The sequence below is a fragment of the Canis aureus genome, chromosome 1, assembly GCF_053574225.1.
Source record: "Canis aureus isolate CA01 chromosome 1, VMU_Caureus_v.1.0, whole genome shotgun sequence".
In the NCBI taxonomy this organism is placed as follows: Eukaryota; Metazoa; Chordata; class Mammalia; order Carnivora; family Canidae; genus Canis; species Canis aureus.
In genome coordinates this window covers 59453243-59471548 of record NC_135611.1, presented here as the reverse complement: position 1 = coordinate 59471548, position 18306 = coordinate 59453243, and the positions used below count along the sequence as shown (strand labels likewise).

Below are 18306 nucleotides of genomic sequence, written 5' to 3'. Positions count from 1 at the left end.
CAATCCCCCTTGAGAGGCTTGCCACACATAGATAGAATGGTTTTTCGTAGGCACTAAACATTTTGTAAAGAAAATTAAATTCATTTTGTAATTTACTCATTTCTGAATGGCTTTAAACTTAGTAGGGCATCATAAAGGGGGGACAGTGCGTTGGAAAAGAGCATGGGGAGGGGAAGAATTATATTGGAAAAGCAGACTGATAAATGTGCCCTCGTATTGTGGTATTAGTTACCCATAAAACTAATAGGATGGGTTGAGAAAACACAATATAAAATTTCCACAAAGAGAGGAACTTGACATAATTCTGTAAAAATCTTTATCATATGTATTCTACAAGACAACCTTAGACTGATCTGTTAAATGTCAGTGTCTTGTGGGGAAGGGCTTAGTTTTGCTTTTTGTCTTCTCTACATTAAACAAGACTGAGGTCATATGACAGTTTGGTATAATATGAAATCCTTGATTGAATCGGCATGAGTATAGAAAAGCTATAAATTTCACTATTGGAATAATTTGTAAGCTTGAATTCAGGCTGTATATTAGATAATTTTCCATTAGGTTAAATTTCTTGGGTGTGATAGTAGAGTTGTCTTTGATCTTGGAAAATATATACTAAACATTTAAAGGTGATTAGTCCTGATATTAGCAGCCTATTTTGAGAAAGTTTAAAGAAAAAAAAAAAACCTGTGTGGGGTGTGTGTGTGCATGTGCACACATGCATGCTTCTGTACACACAAGCGAGTGCACATGCTTGGTGCTGAGTTAGGGATTTTCTCTTTCAAATATTTATTTTACACTATGTGATGTTCTGTGTGTTTTGCTTCTTGCTGTTTTTTCTTTGGGAGGCATACTCATTTGTGACTTCCTGGTTTTATTTTTTTCCTTGTGTCCATTCTGCTACATGGAGCTACTTGGGACTAGTTCTTGAATTGAGTTCTATAAAGCTGTGGTTTATTATTGAGTTTTTTTTAAAGCTGTTCTTATATTGCAGTGATTAAGCTTGTAATGTAGGCAGTGAAAATACATGTTATTATTGATTTCCCAATAGAATAAATAAGAAAATATGGATGGATTTGTACAATTTCATCACCTCTAAAAGAAAAAAAATGTAAAGATTTTACTTATTTATTTATTTGAGATAGAGAAAGAGAAAGAGAGAGTGGGAAGGATAAGGGGACAGGAAGAAACAGACTCCCTGCTGAACAGGGATCCCAATGTGGGGCTCAGTCCCAGGATCCAGGGATCATGACCTGAGCCAAAGGCAGATGCTTAACTGACTGAGCCAACCAGGTGCCCCTAAAAGAAAAAGGGTTTTTTTTAATTGAAGTATAATTAATATGTCATATTAGTTACAGGTGTACAACATATTGATTCCATAATTCTGTACATTACTTGGCGCTCACCACAAGTATAGTTACCACCTATTACCATATAATACTTTTGTAATATTACTGACTATATGTCCTAGGCTGTACTTTACAAATCCATGGCTTATTTTATAACTGTAAGCTTGTACCTCTTAATCCCCTTTATTTTGCCTATCCACCTAACACTCTACCCTCTGGCAGCCACCAACTTGTTCTCTGTATTAAAAGTCTGGTGGTGTTTTGTGTTTGTTTGTTTTTTTTTTAAGATTTTACTGATTTATTTTAGAGAGCGAGCATGAGAGCACATGTGTGGATGGGGGGAGGGGGAGAATCTCAAGCCGACCTCACACTCAGCACAGAGCCCAGCGTAGGGCTCAGTCTCTCAATCCTACGATCGTGACCTGATCCGAAATCAAGGGTCAGATACTCCTCTGACTGAGCCACCCAGGCACCCCAAGAGTCTGTTTTTTTGTGTGTTTGTTCATTCATTCATTTGTTTATTTTTTAATTATTAATTTTTATTAATAAGATTTTATTTTTTAAGTAATCTTTACACCCAGCTTGTGACTTGAATCCGCAATCCCGATATGATGAGTCACATGCTTTACCAATTGAACCAGCCGGATGCCCCCATTTGTTTTGTTTTTTATTTATTTTTTAAAGATTTTCTTTATTTGACAGAAGGAGAGCAGCAGAGGGAGAGGGAGAAGTAGGCTCTCTTTTGAGCCCTCTCTAATCCAGGGCTCAATCCCAGGACCCTGGGATCATGACCTGAACCAAAGGCAGACGCTTAATGGACTGAGTCACCCAGGTGCCCCTGTTTTGTTTTTTAGATTGCACATTCATTAAATGAGTGAAATCATACGGTATTTGTCTTTTTTCTGTCAGGTAATACTCACTGGGTCCATTTATGTCACAAATGACAAGATCTCCTTTGTTTTTATGGCTGAGTAGTATTCCATTGTATGTATATATCACATCTTATTTATCCATTCATCTATCATGGATGCTCGGGTTGCTTCTATATGTTGGCTATTGTAAATAATGTTGAAGTAAACGTAGGAGGAGTACATATATCTTTTTGAATTCATGTTTTCGTGTTCTTCAGGTAAATACTCTTTTAATTCCAGTAGTGGAAATAAAAGATCATATGATATTTATATTTTAAAGATTTTTTTAAATTTAAATTCAATTTAGTTAACATATAGTGTATTATTAGTTTCAGAAGTAGACTTTAGTGATTCATCACTTGCATATAACAACATTCTGTTCATCCTAACAAGTGCCCTCCTTAAATACCCATTATCTGGTCACCCAGTTCCCCGCCCCCATCCACCTCCCTCTATTTTTAATTTTTTTGGGGAACCTCTGAACTGTTTTCCACAGTGGCTGCACCAATTTACATTCCCACCAAGAGTGCACAAAGATTCCTTCTTCTCCACATCCTCATCAACACTTATTTCTTGTCTTTTTAATACTAGTCATTCTGACTGGTATAAGGTGTGGTTTTTAATTGCATATCTCTGATGATTAGTGATGTTGTGGATCTTTTGCTGTGTCTGTTGGCCATCTGTATGGCTTATTTGGAGAAATATCTATTCAGGTCCTCTGCTTATTTTTTAATTGGATTATTTTCTTTTTTGTTGTTTGTTGATGTTTTTTGTTGTTGTTTTATAGACCTGAAATGTCAATTTAGGTCCTTTGCTTATTTTTTAATTGGATTGTTTCTTTAATTTTTTTTTAAGATTTTATTTATTTATTTGAGAGACCGCAAGAACCAGAGAGATGAGAGGGAGAAGCCGACTTGCTGCTCAACAGAGAGCTCCATGCAGGGCTTGATCGTGACCTGAGATCGTGACCTGAGCCAAAGGCAGAAGACACTTTAACTGATTGAGCTACCCAGGCACCCCTGTATGGGTTCTTTATATATTTCGGTTATTAACCCCTTATTAGATATGTCATTTGCAAATATCTCCCAGTCATGGATTGCCTTTTGTCTTTTTGTTAGTGGTTTCCTTTGCTGTGCAAAAGTTGTTAATTTTGGTGTAATTCGAATAGTTTTTTTTTTTTTTTTGCTTTTGTTTCCCTTGCGTAAGGAGACATATCTATAAATACCTTTCTAAAGTTGATGTCCAAGAAATTGTTTCCTGTTTTCTTTTAGGAGTGTCATGGTTTCAGTGTTACATTTAAGCCTTTAATCCATTTTGAGTTTTTTTTTTTTAAAGTAAATGATTGAGTAAATGGTGTAAGAAAGTGGTCTAGTTTCATTCTTTTACATATGGCTGTCTAGTTTTCCCAGCACCATTTATTGAAGAGATTGTCTTTTCCATATTGTATATTTTTGACTCCTGTGTCCTATACTAGTTGACCATATAGGTATGGGTTTATTTCTGGGCTGTCTATCCTGTTGCATTATTCTGTGTGTCTGTTTTTGTGCCAGTACCATACTGGTTTGATTATTGTAGCAGTGAGTGTATCATGAAATCTGGGATTGTGATACCTCTGACTTTGTTCTTCATTCTCAAGTTTGCCCTGGCTATATGGGATTTTTTTATTGTTCTATGCAAATTTAGTATTATTTGTTCTGTGAAAATACTTTTGATATTTTGATAGGAGTTGCACTGGATCTGTGGATTGCTTTGGGTACCATAGACATTTTAATGATATTCATCCGGTCTGTGAGCATAGTCTACCTTCCCATTTGTTCGCATTATCTTCATTTTCATTTATCAGTTGTCTTACAGTTTTCAGAGTAGAGGTCATTTACCTCCTTAGTTAAATTTACTCCTACCTATTTTATTCTTGTTGGTACAGTTGTAAATGAAGCTCTTAATTTCTCTTTCAGTTACTTCATTATTAGTATGTAGAAATGCAACAGATTTCTGTGTATTAATTTTGTAGCCTACAACTTTACTGAATGCATATATTAGTCCTAGTAGGTTTTTGGTGGAGCTTCTAAGGCTTTGTATATATAGTACCATGTCATCTGCAAAGAGTGACAGTTTTATTTCTTCCTTACCAATCTGGATGCCTTTTACTTCTTTTTCTCTACTGATTGCTGTGACTAGGACTTCTAGTACTATGTTAAATAAAAGCGGTAAGAGTGGACATCCTTATCTTGTTACTGACCTTGGAAGAAAAGTTTCAGTTTTAGTGGTGTATGATTTTTTAGTGTGTTATTGAATTTGGTTTACTAATATTTTCTTGAGGATATTTGCACCTGTGTTCATCAGAGATACTAGGCTGTAGTTCTCTTCTTTTGTAGTGTCTGTATCTGGTGATGCTATCAGAATAATGCGATCTTGGGATAAAATTGGACCTTCTCTGTTCTCCATTTTTTGGAATAGTTTGAGAAGAATAGGTATTAACTCTTCTGTAAATGTTTGGTAGAATTTACCTATGAAGCCATCTGGTCCTGGACTTTTGTATGGTGGAAATTTTTTAGTTACTAAGTCTATTTCGTTACTAGTAATTGGTATGTTCAGATTTTCTATTTTTTCCTGGTTCAATTTTGGAAGATTGTATGTTTCTAGGTATTTATCCATTTTTTCTAGATTGTCCAGTTTATTGGCACGTACTTTTTTATAACATTCCTTAACAATCCTTTGTATTTCTGTGGTGTCAGTTTCCTCTGCTGTATCTGATTCATTTATCTTTTTTTCTTGATGAGGCTGGCCATAGTTTTATCAGTTTTGTGGATCATTTTGAAGAACTGACTTTTGGTTTCATTGATCTTTTCAAGTGATTTTTTTAGTCTCTATTTCATTTATTTCTGCTCTAATCTTTATTATTTCCTTCCTTCTACTAACTCTGGGCTTTGTCCCTTTTTCTAGCTACTTCAGGTTTAAGGTTAGGCTATTTATTTGAGATTTGTTTCTTGAGGTAGGCCTGTAATTTTATAAACCTTCCTCTTGGAACTGCTTTTTGCTGCATCCCAAAGATTTTGGACTGTTGTGCTTTCATTTTCATGTGTTTCCATTATTTTTTGGTCTCCTCTTTGATTTGTTGGTTGACCCATTGGCTGTTTAGTAGCATGTTGTTTAGCCTTCATATGTTTATGTTCTTTCCAGTTTCTTCTTTTTTGTAATTGATTTCTAGTTTCATATCTTTGTGGTTGGAAAAGATGCTTGATATGATTTCAGTCTTCTTAGATTTATTACAGCTTGTTTTGTTGCCTAACATGTGATCTATCCTGGAGAATATTCCATGCACACTTAAAAAGAATGTATTCTGCTCTTTGGGGATAGAAAGTTCTGTATGTATCTGTTAGGCACATCTGGTGTAATGTGTCATTCAAAGGCACTGCTTCCTTATTGATTTTCTGTCTAGGTGATCTATCCATTGATGTAAATGGACCATCCCTACTATTATTTTATTGTTGTCAATTTCTCCTTGTATGTCTTGCTGAGTGGAGTATTTTTGGTTGCAGGTTTTTTCCTTTCAGTACTTGAATATGCTGTTCTTTTCTGGCCTGCAAAGTTTCTGCTGAAAAATAAGCTGATAGCCTTAAGGGGTTTCTCTTATATGTAATTGTTTTCTTTTGTTGTTTTAAAATTCCTCTTTATTGTTACCATTTGCCAGTGTAATTATTATAGGTCTTTTTAAGATTTTATTTATTTATTCATCACACACACACACACACACACACACACACACACACACACACACACAGAGGCAGAGACACGGCAGAGGGAGAAGCAGGCTCTATGCAGGGAGCCTGATGTGGGACTTGAGCCTGGGACTCCAGGATTACACCCTGGGCCGAAGGCATGCGCCAAACCGCTGAGCCACCCAGGCATCCTATATTATAGGTCTTTGAGTGGACCTCTTTGGGTTCATCTTGTTAGAGGCTGTCTGTACTTCCTGGACTGGAAGAATATCTGTTTCCTTTCCCAGATAGGGAAATTTTCAGCTATTGTTTCTTCAAGTAAGTTTTTTTGCCCTCTTCTTTCTCTCTTCACCTTTTGGGATCCCTGTAAAGTGAATGTTATTATGCTTGATACTGTCACTGAGTTGCTTTAACCTATTTTTACTCTGTATTATTCATTTTTGTTTTTGCCGTTCAGCTTTGTTGGTTCCCATACCCTGTCTTCCAGAGTGTGGATCTGTTCTTGTGCTTCCTCTAATTTGCTGTTGATTTCCTACAGTGTATTTTTTTAGTTACTGAATTCTTCCTCTCTGACTGGTTATTTTTTATATTTTCTGTCTCTGTGGAAATTCTCACGGAGACCCTCTACTCTTAAGTCCACTGAGTATCTTTATGACCACTACTTTGAGTTATTTATCAGGAATATTGCTTTATCTCCATTTCACTTAGCTCTTTTACTGTGATTTTGTCTCATTCTTTTATTTGGGAAGTATTTCTCTTTCTCCTCATTTTGTCTAACTTTCTGTTTGTTTCTGTCTATAAGGGTGGTTAGCTATTTCTTCTGGTCTTGAAAGTAGTGGCTTTGTGTAAAAGAGGTCTTGTGGTATCCTGTAATGCCATACCCCCTGGTCACCAGAACCAGGTGTTCCACTGAGTGTATCCTGTGTGGGCTGTGTGCCCCCTACTGTTGTGACTGAGCCATGTTTGCCTACTACCCAAGTGGCTGCACTGACCTGCTTTTCCTACTGTGGGCATACTGGGCAGGATTTGGCCCCTGCACAGTTGGAAGGTGGCCTCTCTGAGGTTGCCTAGAGCTCATTGGTGGGAAAGGTGGCTATTTATTTATTTAAAGGAGTCAGGCTATTTATCTACACTTAGCCTCTATGCCATAACTATAGGCATATATAATAACTGGGTTTCTTCCCTGTGTGGCCAGTTGAGAGGCTCAGCTGCTGGAGCTGCGGACATTCTGGTGTGTGGGATTCCATCTCCCCCCACTCCCTGAGTAGGAGTCACTTTGGAGTGGCACATGTCCCTGCCGGGGCTGCTTGTGGGGAATAATGGTGCAGAAGCTGCTTTGGAGGATTCCTGCTGAGGTGGATTCACAGGGAATGCAGTGCTAGCAACATAGATGGAGATTGTTAGCTCTGGGTCCTGCAAGTGTCCAACTATCTTTGCTGGGTGAGGGGAAGAGAAATGGTGCCTGTCAGCACTATTATTCCTGGAGAAATCTGAACATCCCTGCCCCTTCAGTGCACATTCTGAGATTAGTAAATAAATCTTCATGAATACCAGAGGTGCTGTATCTTTGGTCGAGTGGGTTATTATGCTGGTTCCTTAAGGGTAGGGGCTCAGTTTCCTATTGCCCTTCAGCTCTCCTGGAGTTAAGCCTGCTGATTTTTAAAAAATTTTATTTATTTGAGAGAGAGAGAGTGAACAGGAGGGTGAGGGAGAGAGAATTTGCAGCAGACTCCAGGCTAAGCACAAAGCCTGATGTGGGGCTTGATCCCACAACCAAGAGATCATGATCTAAGTCAAAACCAAGAGTAGGCACTCAACTGACTGAACTACCCAGGCACTCTCAGCCCACTAAATTTCAAAACTCCCAAAGCTGAGGCTCAGTTTTCAAAGCCAGGTGTTATGGGGACTCCTATTCCTACTGCGTGTCCCTAATGCCTAGAGTGCCTAGAATGGGGTCTGATCCTCTTGTTTCTTTGTGCTTGTGGTTGTCCCTCCTGTTTGTAGTTAGTTTCACAAAGACGTTTGCTTCCCAACAATGTCTGTGCCCCTCCTACCCTTTTCCATGTGTCCTCTATCTACGATTAGTTGTGGAAGGTCTGTTCTACCAGTCTTCAGGTCATTTTCAAAGTTAGTTGCATATATGCAGTTGTTACATCAGAGTGTCCATGGGAGGAGGTGAGCTCAAGATCCTGAGAAAAAGTTTTAAAAACATTTTATTAACATGCCCTTATATAGTAAGTATTCTAACAATATACCAACTCCAAAAGGTGAGCCATTTCATAGAAACATTAGATTCCCTAAGGAGGGACGCCTGGGTGTCTCAGTGGTTGAGCGTCTGCCCTCAGTTCAGGGCATGATCCTGGGATTCAGTCCTGCATCAGGCTCTCCCCAGGGAGCCTGCTTATCCCTCTGCCTATGTCTCTGCCTCTCTCTGTCTCTCATGAATAAACAAATAAATGCAATCTTATAAAAAAGATTCCCTAAGTAAGCTACCTACAACTCATCAGATTTGATGATTTGTGGAAATTTTATTTATAAGGCTGGTTTTGAATATAAATTGTGGTATAGAGCAATAGTCTGTGTTACCATTCCAGAACAGATAGAATGGAACCTACATGGCATAGTTCAGTGACCCACTATTTTTGAGAAGTTTGAGAGTTTCTTTTCAGTATTCTTTAACTTTGGTGCCTTAAGGTCCAAAGTAACGTTTTGGTGGGTAACTCAACTGGAAGAACTGAGTGTTTCATAATAAAAACAGAATAATAAAAACATTCTTCCTTTGTTTAAAATGCGTAGGATCTTTTTTTTTTAATTTTTATTTATTTATGATAGTCACAGAGAGAGAGAGAGAGAGAGGCAGAGACACAGGCAGAGGGAGAAGCAGGCTCCATGCACCGGGAGCCCGATGTGGGATTCGATCCTGGGTCTCCAGGATCGCGCCCTGGGCCAAAGGCAGGCACCAAACCGCTGCGCCACCCAGGGATCCCTAAAATGCGTAGGATCTTTAAAAAAAATTGAATCTGAGATTGCTCCTGTATTACTTTTTAAGTTCCTTTGTGCCTCATATAGTGCTCACGTACTTGAGGTGAATCCTCTATTCCTCCCTCATCATCCTCCTCTCCACCCCCCCCATTGGTATGTCTTCTATCTCTGACATTGATAAGAAAGGGAAAGTGAAGGAACACGTTTCTAGTATTTTAAAATAAAAAATAAAGATTGAGACTGGCAGGAAAACAACTGGAAGAGCAGTGATGAGAAGGGTCTGCTCAAAAAAAAAAAAAAAAAGGAGGGTCTGCTCATGGTGCTGTGTGTCTTAGTCTGTCTTCAGTGAGACATACTGGGAAGGCTGGGCCTGGCCCAGCTAACATCAGTAGCATTGTTTATGGCCAACGGAAGGAAGGTGCTGATGGCTCCTGTGCTCTATGAAGATGATTTCATCTCCCTGTTATGGAGAAGTATGAAGCCATCTAATAGGAATTGTCCATCTTCTCTCTCTGCCTAAAATCTCAGTCTTCAGCCTTGTGCTCTCTTGGGAGGACTTTTTCCTACTCTCAGCCAACACTAGTCTTTCCACCTGTGCCAGGGAAGCCTGACCTGAGACTTTCTCCATGACTTTGGTTCCACAGTTGACCCTTCCTGGTTCACATTTTCAATCCCTCTTTAAAAAAAAAACAAAAAAACAAAAAAACACACTCCCTGTGGACTCTGTTGCCTCCTAAGCCATCATCCTAGCTGTCCCTAGTTGTTTCTCTTATCCACAGTTTCTTGGTGTTTTTCTCTACCAATGGACTATCTCCATTCACTTACCATCCACCCACCCACTTTTGCCACTTGTCTTCCAGCTCATCCTTCACCACTCTACCAAACCTCTCTCACAAACCTACTTCTGAGATTTTGATTCTGAAGGCAGGGGCTTTGAGTGTTCGTTTTTCTTGATTTTTGTGCAGCCTTCAACACGATCTACTGTCCGTCCCTCACCTCTTAGATCTTGGTCCTCTGCCTGTAGTCTGCTCTGATTCATCTCTCCAGGACGTTGCCTCTATGTGTAGGGTCTTCATCCTCTGCCACCCCTGAACCCTCCCAGGCATGGTCCTCAGTCTTTTTCACTCTTTCTTAGTAGATTCTCTCCTCTGAATCCCATCGACCCAACAGTTCTAAGTACGTCTGCAGTGTGAGGCATGTCTACCTTTCCTGCTCTGGAACCCATTTTTCCCCTCACAGATTCCTGTGCTTATCCATCTCTGTGCCTTCTGCTCTCATTGAGCATTTGGCTCAGGATTCTCTCTCTATAGTTTTCCCCCTTAACATTTTGACTAAATAAAGAGATTCTGGTTTAGATAAAGTAAGCCTTTCATTCAAAATAAGGGGAAACCTACCTTACCACTGTTACTCTCACCCCTTGCAAAGATTAATTTTGTATTTCTTCTCCTTTGTATAATTTATTGAAATTTTATTTTGACTAATGGAGTAAATATTTCTTTAAGGTTGGTCTCTTCACCAAGCTGCATGAGAACAAATACCATGTATATGCATCCAGGTCACAGTTGTGTTTACTGTGCCAATTATAGATTTTGGCACATAGCAGGTGCCATATATTTTTGCTGAAGGGAAGAATAAATGAATTGACCACCAAAGATTTGCCAGTAAGCTATCAAACTTTAACAAGGTAATTGGATTTTTAAATTTTTTTTAAAATACATCTTTTCTTTCTTTTCATAAGTAAAATGAAATGAACTTTTCAAAAGTTCTTTTTCATAAGTAAAATGATGAATATTCAGTATTCTTTAAACAATTTATGATTTTTATAAATGTTTTATTTCAGCGATTTTAAAGGAAATTTTCAGGATATCTGTTGGTATTTAATGAATGTTCCTTTAATTTTCTCTTTCCATTTTGATATATTTTACTAAAATTAAAGTATTTTAAGTATCCTTATTTTAGCATTATGTTAATCTTTTAAAAGTGTTTAATGTTTTTTGACTGTAATAGTAATATACATTCATTATTGAAGGTTTAGAAATGCTGAATATCCCCAGTTAAAATTTGGTTTATTTCTTTACATACCTTTAATATGTATCTGCACACATATACACATTCACATTTTTTCCTCTAGAAGATTGGATCTTATTGATACAGCATTGTGTATTTGTCATCTCTCATAGGCTTTTTCTTATATTATGAAACACTCTCCTAAGTGAGATGTGCATTTTAATGGCTTCATGATATTACATTATATGAATTTACCACTATTTCTTCAATGATTCCCTTACTTTAACAGTGTTAAAACAGTTGATATAATATGCAGTAATTTATCTTAACATATTTTAAGTTAATACATGCATACTTTTCAATGAAAGTTTTTTTTATTACTAATGAGTTAGATTTTAGTGGGAACATATTTATATATTGCAAATGTATTAGTTCAGTCAGCCATGACAAAGTACCATAGACCTTCCTACTGTATCTTCATATGGCTAGAAGAAAGGAAGCAGGCTCTCTGGTGTCTCTTTTAAAGGCACTAATCCCATTGTGAGGACACCACCCTCATCTTGTCTAACCTTAATTATGTCCCAAAGGCCCCAAATACCAAAGGCTCCAAATACCATCTGGCTATGGCTTCAGTTAGATGAATTTTGTAGGGGGAGAGAGAGGGACACAATTCAGTCCATAGCAGCCAACAAGGAGAACTATTTCAGAAACTATTTGTTCCCTAAGTAACATTTTAAAAACTAGGACCTAGAATTGTTCTCATTTTATCCATGGATAAGATTATCTGAAAATCTTCATATAAAAAGTAAAAATCGCTAACAGTTCTTTATTCATCATGGAATTTATAGTTAAATTATGCATTATTGGCATAAAATGGAACTGTGAAATTACATGAAATTGCTGAAATGATTGTACTGTCCCATTCTCTGAATGTTCATAGTTCTAGAAAAACTGTAAATGGCTCTTAATGTCTTTTAAAATAGTTTATGAAAAGAGACATAAGAGAGTTCCCTTTTCCTGTGTGGAAAATAATAGCCAATTTTATGGGTGATTATGATCACTTACTGAAGTTTCTTTTAAAATTAGCCTCATTCTCTCCATAAATGATAGAACTAATAAAAAACCTTACCATCTTATAGTACTTTATATTTTTTGGAAAATCTTTGTATGACATCATTTTTTAAATGTCTGTCTTCGGCTTAGGTCATGATCCCAGGGGTTCTCTGTTCAGCAGGTTGTGTGCTTTTCCCTCTCCCTCTGTAGCCCTCCTCTTGCTTGTGTGTGGTGTCTCTCTCTCTCTCTCATAAATAAATAAAATCTTTTTAAAAATGTCAATGATAGATTGATCTTATAAACAACAATGTGACTAGGATAGAACAAATATGATCTCTATTTAATAGAGAAACTTGAAGCTTGGAGAAATTATCTTACCTAGGATCAAAAATCTGATTTGGATCAGTTCTGTTACTTCAAGTCATATCTTCTGTGTGTTCAAAGAATGTAGATTTCTTTGGTCTGAGAAATAGTAATTAATCAGCGAAAGATACTTTAGAATAATTACCTTTGTAATTATTATGTAGAAAAGTTATGTAGAAAAGTGAACAGTTGGAGGATACCACATCTTGTTAATGTCAACTCGAAAATTAATATATAACATTCTCATTTAAAAATATCATAAAAAATAAAAATATCATTAAGTAGTGATATATTTTAAATGATTATTTAAAAGCACTATTTGTTATGCTTGGCATCCTTTTATCTTCCTTTTTTCAAGTTTTTTTTTTTAATTTTTATTTTTATTTATTCATGAGGGACATGGAGGTGGGGGGGGAGGTGGGGGGGCAGAGACACAGGCAGAGGGAAAAGTAGGCTCCATGCAGGGAGCCTGACGTGGGACTCGATCCTGGGTCTCCAGAATCTGGCCCTGGGCTGAAGGCAGCACTAAACTGCTGAGCCACCTGGGCTGCCCTTTTTTTTTTTTTTTTTAAGTTTTTAGAAACTTTATTTTAACATGGTTGTCCTGGAAGATACTATTATATGGCCAGTATGATATTGTGTTTCTATTATATAATACAGTTTCAGAATAAAATAATTGGTTTTCTCAATGTGTAAGTTGTTGTGGTTGAAACCCTGGACTATTTGAGACTAAACAAAGTAGTAGCTACTACAAATTCAGATATTTTAAATTTTTGGCTGCCAATTTTGGCTGATAAGATGATCTGACATGGGTATATCAGAAGAGAAGTTAGTAGTAAGGTCTCTTTCACAACTACTCAACTTTGCTGTTACAGTGGGAAAGCAGCTATAGACTATCCATACGCAAAGGGGCATAGCTGTGCTCCAGTAAAACTATTTACAAAGATAAACAGCAGCCAAATTGGGCCTGCAGGCCCATTTGCTGACCCCTGGAATAGAATATTAAGTGAAATAGAGCTCCTTACTATAATATTTCCCTATTATATGTCAGATGTTTTATTTACTTAATTCTATTCTTTTTAACAAAGCTTTCATTCCTACCTCTGTCTCCTTTATTTTCGCCTTTTTATCCACACTTTTATATGCTACTGTACTTTTATATTGTCAGCTACTTTTCTAGGCTCTCTAACATCCTCACACAGCTTTCCAACATTGTTTTCAAGACCCCTAAATTTAATCAGTTGAATATTTACTGAGCTTCAGAAATGAGTGGTGGTAAGGAAATGGAGATACTGTTTATAAAGAAAAGACAGACTCCCATGGATTTGGGTAGTCTTGGAAGACTTATTAAAGGATACCAGACTTGAGCTGACCCTTCAAAGACTGCAGGGAAATTATTAGAAAAAAGAGAAGAGTATTTCAGTGAATTGTTGACAGGGGGACGTTCCCATCATCCATACTGTTTTATCCCCAGTTATATGGAATCCCACCACAAAGAGGTCCTTTTCAAGATCATTTCCTGGGATAAAATGATGAAAAGTGTCACTTGGTTTTCTGTAGGGATTCCCTCTCTTTGTATTATCTCTTTTCCTTCCACGTGCTTACTAAAATAGGTAAGGGATGCACACAGACTACCCTGGGAAGGTCTGAGACTCTGGCCTATGCCACTCTAGCAAATGGACTTCTCTTCAGCTGGTTGCTGTGTTTTTCCTTCGTGCCTCTTTTAGCTTTTCCTGGGCATCAACCTGATAGGCTGATATGACCCTGGGGGATGGTTGTAGGAGACCACCAACTTTCTTGTGTTTTAAGCTACCTTTAAGCATAAATGTGTAAATGAAAGGAGTCTTCCATAGGCATCTTTACTAGCTCATTAAGGGTATAGCCTGGTATTTGGAATTAGAGTTATTAAAAAGAAAAGCTATAAATAAGCATTTATTTCCTTCTATTGCATATATTTTCCTTTCGAGGTAGCTAGCAGGAAAAGTAGCTGGAAAGATAAATGGGATCTTGCCATTTCTCAACCCTTTTGCCTTTGGGGTGATTACATCTCACAAAATAGAGCAGACCAAAAAAAAAAAAACAAAAACAAAAAAACAAAATAGAGCAGACCAAGTGAGTTTATGGATAGAGGATTGATTCTGGAAGACAGGGCCCTGTGTGGATGGAGGGAAGCCTCTGCAGTGCGGGTAAACCCCCAGTGTGTCCTCCTTGAGCAAGTACAGCAACGCCAGCTGGGCCACCGCCTAGAGTTAGCAATAGGATCTGGCCTTACCAGGGTATGTGAAGAGCCAGGTGGTCTGTTTCCATTGCCTCAGGCTGCATAAAACAAGTTCTCTATAAAAATGGCAACATTTTTGCCTCTTAATTGTAGTTTCTGGCTTTTGGTGCTGAAATTAATTTCTAAAGCCAGATTAAGATCACATTAAAATGAACAAAGCTTCTGGATTGTTGGATTGTATAGTGTTCATTTCTTTTTACTTCAGAAGAAAGTGTGTGCATCCCCAAGCTTTAAGTAATAGTCGTGAAAATTCTACTATTTGACCACAGTGGTGTGATGGAGGGTATCAAAGAGCATGCAAGAATGGGAGCATTACTATAAGGGGACTGTGTTGTCATTTGCAATTAAGGTTGGGGAAAGCTTAATGGAATCATTAAAATCCAAGGAATAAAATGAAAATAAAGACTACTGGCTCTAGGGACCTGGCTTGCCTGGAGACAGGAAAAATTAGTAAGTAAAACTATAGTGAGGTAAAACTATAGTGTTTAGCAGAAAAATGTACAAATTGGATATTGTAAGGAGACCACTACTAGGAACTTTGAGAGAAGAGGATCAGCTTTAGGAACAGACAGAGGAAATAGAAAAGGAAATTTTTAGATTTAGAATATACCAGACATTAAACAGATAAAAGAGGCCTTTAGGAAGACTTAGGGCCTAGAGCTTCCACTTATGCAAAACCTCTCTTCCCCTGGGACACTTGTGTAGGGCAGATATTTACTCTGAAGCTTTTCTCCTGATTCTCACCTCTAAGCTAGACTGGATCATATGGAAAACTCCTTTCTTTAATGTCACATGGCCTCCTTTGTCTCTTGACTCCTCAGTGTTTCATTTGTAGTCAAGTCTTCAGATGCAACTTTTAAGGTTGTGCTGAGGTAGAACTAGCCAAGTAAATCAATCTATGAATCCAAAAGATTAATGAAGCTTCAGTATTTAGTCCTTAACCATTGCCAATATTAGGCATGTTGAACAATATCATCTTTTCAAATGAAAGAATTAACTTCCAGTATGAAAAGAACGTGGTTTGCTGAATTGTTCTCCCTTTTTCAAAATCATGCAGGTAATATATGCTTTAAACACTAAAAATGATGAGCATGAATCTGCAATTCAAGCCCTCAAAGATGCTCATGAGGAAGAAATCCAACAGATTCTTGCAGAAACAAGAGAAAAAATACTGCAGTATAAAAGCAAAGTAACAGAGGAGTTAGACCTTAAGAGAAAGATTCAGGTTTTAGAAGCATCATTAGAAGATCACATAAAAATGAAGCAGCAGGCTTTGACAGAATTTGAAGCTTATAAGCACAGAGTTGAGGACATGCAACTTTGTGCAGAAGCCCAGCATGTCCAACGCATAGTAACCATGTCTAGAGAGGTTGAAGAAATTAGAAGGAAATTTGAGGAAAGATTACGGAGTTTTGGACAACTCCAGGTACAGTTTGAAAAAGACAAACGTTTGGCATTGGAAGATTTGCGAACTGCTCACAGACGGGAGATCCAAGAGCTGTTGAAGTCACAGCAGGGTCACAGTGTCTCGGTCAGTAAAGGGCAGGAGAAAGCGGAGGAGCTGCACAGGGTGGAGGTGGAGTCCTTAAACAAAACACTGGAAGAACTCAGACTTGAACGGAAAAAGCTAATTGAGGATTATGAAGGCAAGTTGAATAAAGCTCAGTCCTTTTATGAGCATGAGCTTGATACTTTGAAAAGGTCACAGCTTTTTACAGCGGAAAGCCTACAGGCTAGCAAAGAAAAGGAAGCTGATCTTAGAAAAGAATTTCAGGGACAAGAAGCAATTTTACGAAAAACCATAGGAAAACTAAAGACAGAGTTACAGATGGTGCAGGATGAAGCTGGAAGTCTTCGTGACAAATGCCAAAAGCTTCAGATAGCACTTGTTACAGCAGAGAACAGTGTTCAGGTAAGTAAAGAATATCACATTCAGCATACAGATTTTTCCCCCCAGTTTTGGCTTTCTCTTTCCAATTAGACTACTTTAACTTTTTTTTTTTCCATTTTGCTTTCTTCTACTTTTCCTTTGTGAGAAAATCAACAAAGGTAATTTTTACTGCTCTAGTTATTATTTTCCTATTAGAACTTCGGATATTAAAGACTCCTAGAGATAACTTAAAATCTTAATGATTATGAAAGGATTTTATGAAATAACATGTTAATATTTTTCACAAGTGGCTTGGGAGAGCTAAAATATTGGGCTTTGGTTTTTTTTTTTTTTTTTTTTTTTTTTTTTTTTGGGCTTTGGTTTTAATATATTTTCTCCTTTACCTTCATTAATAAGATCTGCTCAATGAACAAAAAATTGTTTTATAAACCTGAATTAAGTAGGCGTATAGCACATGTTTGAAAAAAAGCCAAGAAGTCCCTACAAATTCTTTTATTGGCAGAGAAAATTTCACAGCTGTTTTTAATATCTGAGTAGCTTAGAGCAGAATTGCCTTTCATGATTGGGTCATATGACTTATGAAGATTAGTTATAAGTGTTATCAAAACAGACTTAAAAGTAGGTATTACTAAGTTTGAATTGAAAAAGAGAAAGTTGATGCTTGTAATTTGAGTTTAGTAGCATCATTAGCTTAGCTAATTAGCTTAGCACCATTCTTGCATATTAATAATGTCTATTTGATCATTCTTAGGTTCTTCAAAAACAGCTTGATGATGCCAAGGAGGGGGAGATGGCCTTGCTAAGCAAGCACAAGGAAGTGGAAAGTGAGCTAGCAGCAGCCAGAGAACGTTTACAACAACAGGCTTCAGACCTTGTCCTCAAAGCTAGTATGTGTGACCACAGTTCTTGGTATATTCCTCAGCTGAAACCAACACTAAAACTTAATTCAAGATAAAATTTGCCTTTTCTTCTCATCCTTTAAAATTATTTAGACTCTAAACATGTTAAAGGACTCTGATTTCTTCTTAATCATAAGATTAGTAAATGATAACTTGTTTTTAGAACATGTATTTATAGAAAAATTAAGAGTTAGCAGATATTTTAGCACCAGTAAATCATTCACTAGAAGAACAATGAAGCATTCTTTTTAGGAGGTTTTTTGTTCGTTAAAAACATATGTTTTTAAAAGATAAAAAAGATAAAAAAGCCACATGTTTTATAAAGTATTTAGTGGAACTATATGTGGATTAGAGTGCCTCATTTCATTTGGTTTATAGGGATCATTTTACATGATAAAGCTGAGTTGCCCATCCTATGGCTAATATGCTCATTTCATAGCCCTTTACTAGAGGAGGTGGTCATCCATGCATTATGCCCAAGTGTTTGTTGTGCCAGGTAAAGCCAGTTGAACTAGTTCTCTGAGGATGTCATCTGATTTGATTGGCTCATCAGCGAATCCCAGATGACCTTTCCCCCAAGTAGGAGTTTTTCAACTGTATAGTGTGTACAAAAATCATCCCAAAGGGTGTGTGCAACCACAGACGCTGGGATCCAGCTTCAAGAGCTTCTCCTAAGTAGGTCTGAGATGATCTTCATTGCCAGCTAGAGTTCCAGGTCTGCTGGTCCAGAGCGCATTGAGAACCACTGCCCTAACATATGCTTTCTGAGACCCTTTTTCTCATACTCATATTTTATCTCTTGTCTCTCTCATCCTCTTTTCCCCTTTTTTTGTTGTCATTTATTTTTTCTTTGATAA

The 18306-nt window shown here is 37.3% G+C and overlaps 1 protein-coding gene across 10 annotated transcripts in view; it reads left to right on the top strand.

Annotated features, from left to right (window-relative positions):
* The window catches only part of FAM184A (family with sequence similarity 184 member A), a 107134-nt gene that overhangs the window by 26161 nt on the left and 62667 nt on the right, over positions 1-18306 (top strand). For 9 of the 10 annotated variants that reach the window (XR_013381635.1, XR_013381648.1, XM_077901215.1 and 6 more), the window contains exons 2-3: positions 15717-16571; positions 17302-17437. Coding sequence is in view for 8 of the 10 variants with exons in the window: in XM_077901215.1 (XP_077757341.1) it covers positions 15717-16571; positions 17302-17437 (991 nt within the window). In the remaining 2 variants the exon portion in view is untranslated. Of the gene's footprint in view, positions 1-10460; positions 10643-15716; positions 16572-17301; positions 17438-18306 lie in introns of all 10 variants that reach the window. The other variant, XM_077901223.1, reaches the window with a different exon arrangement.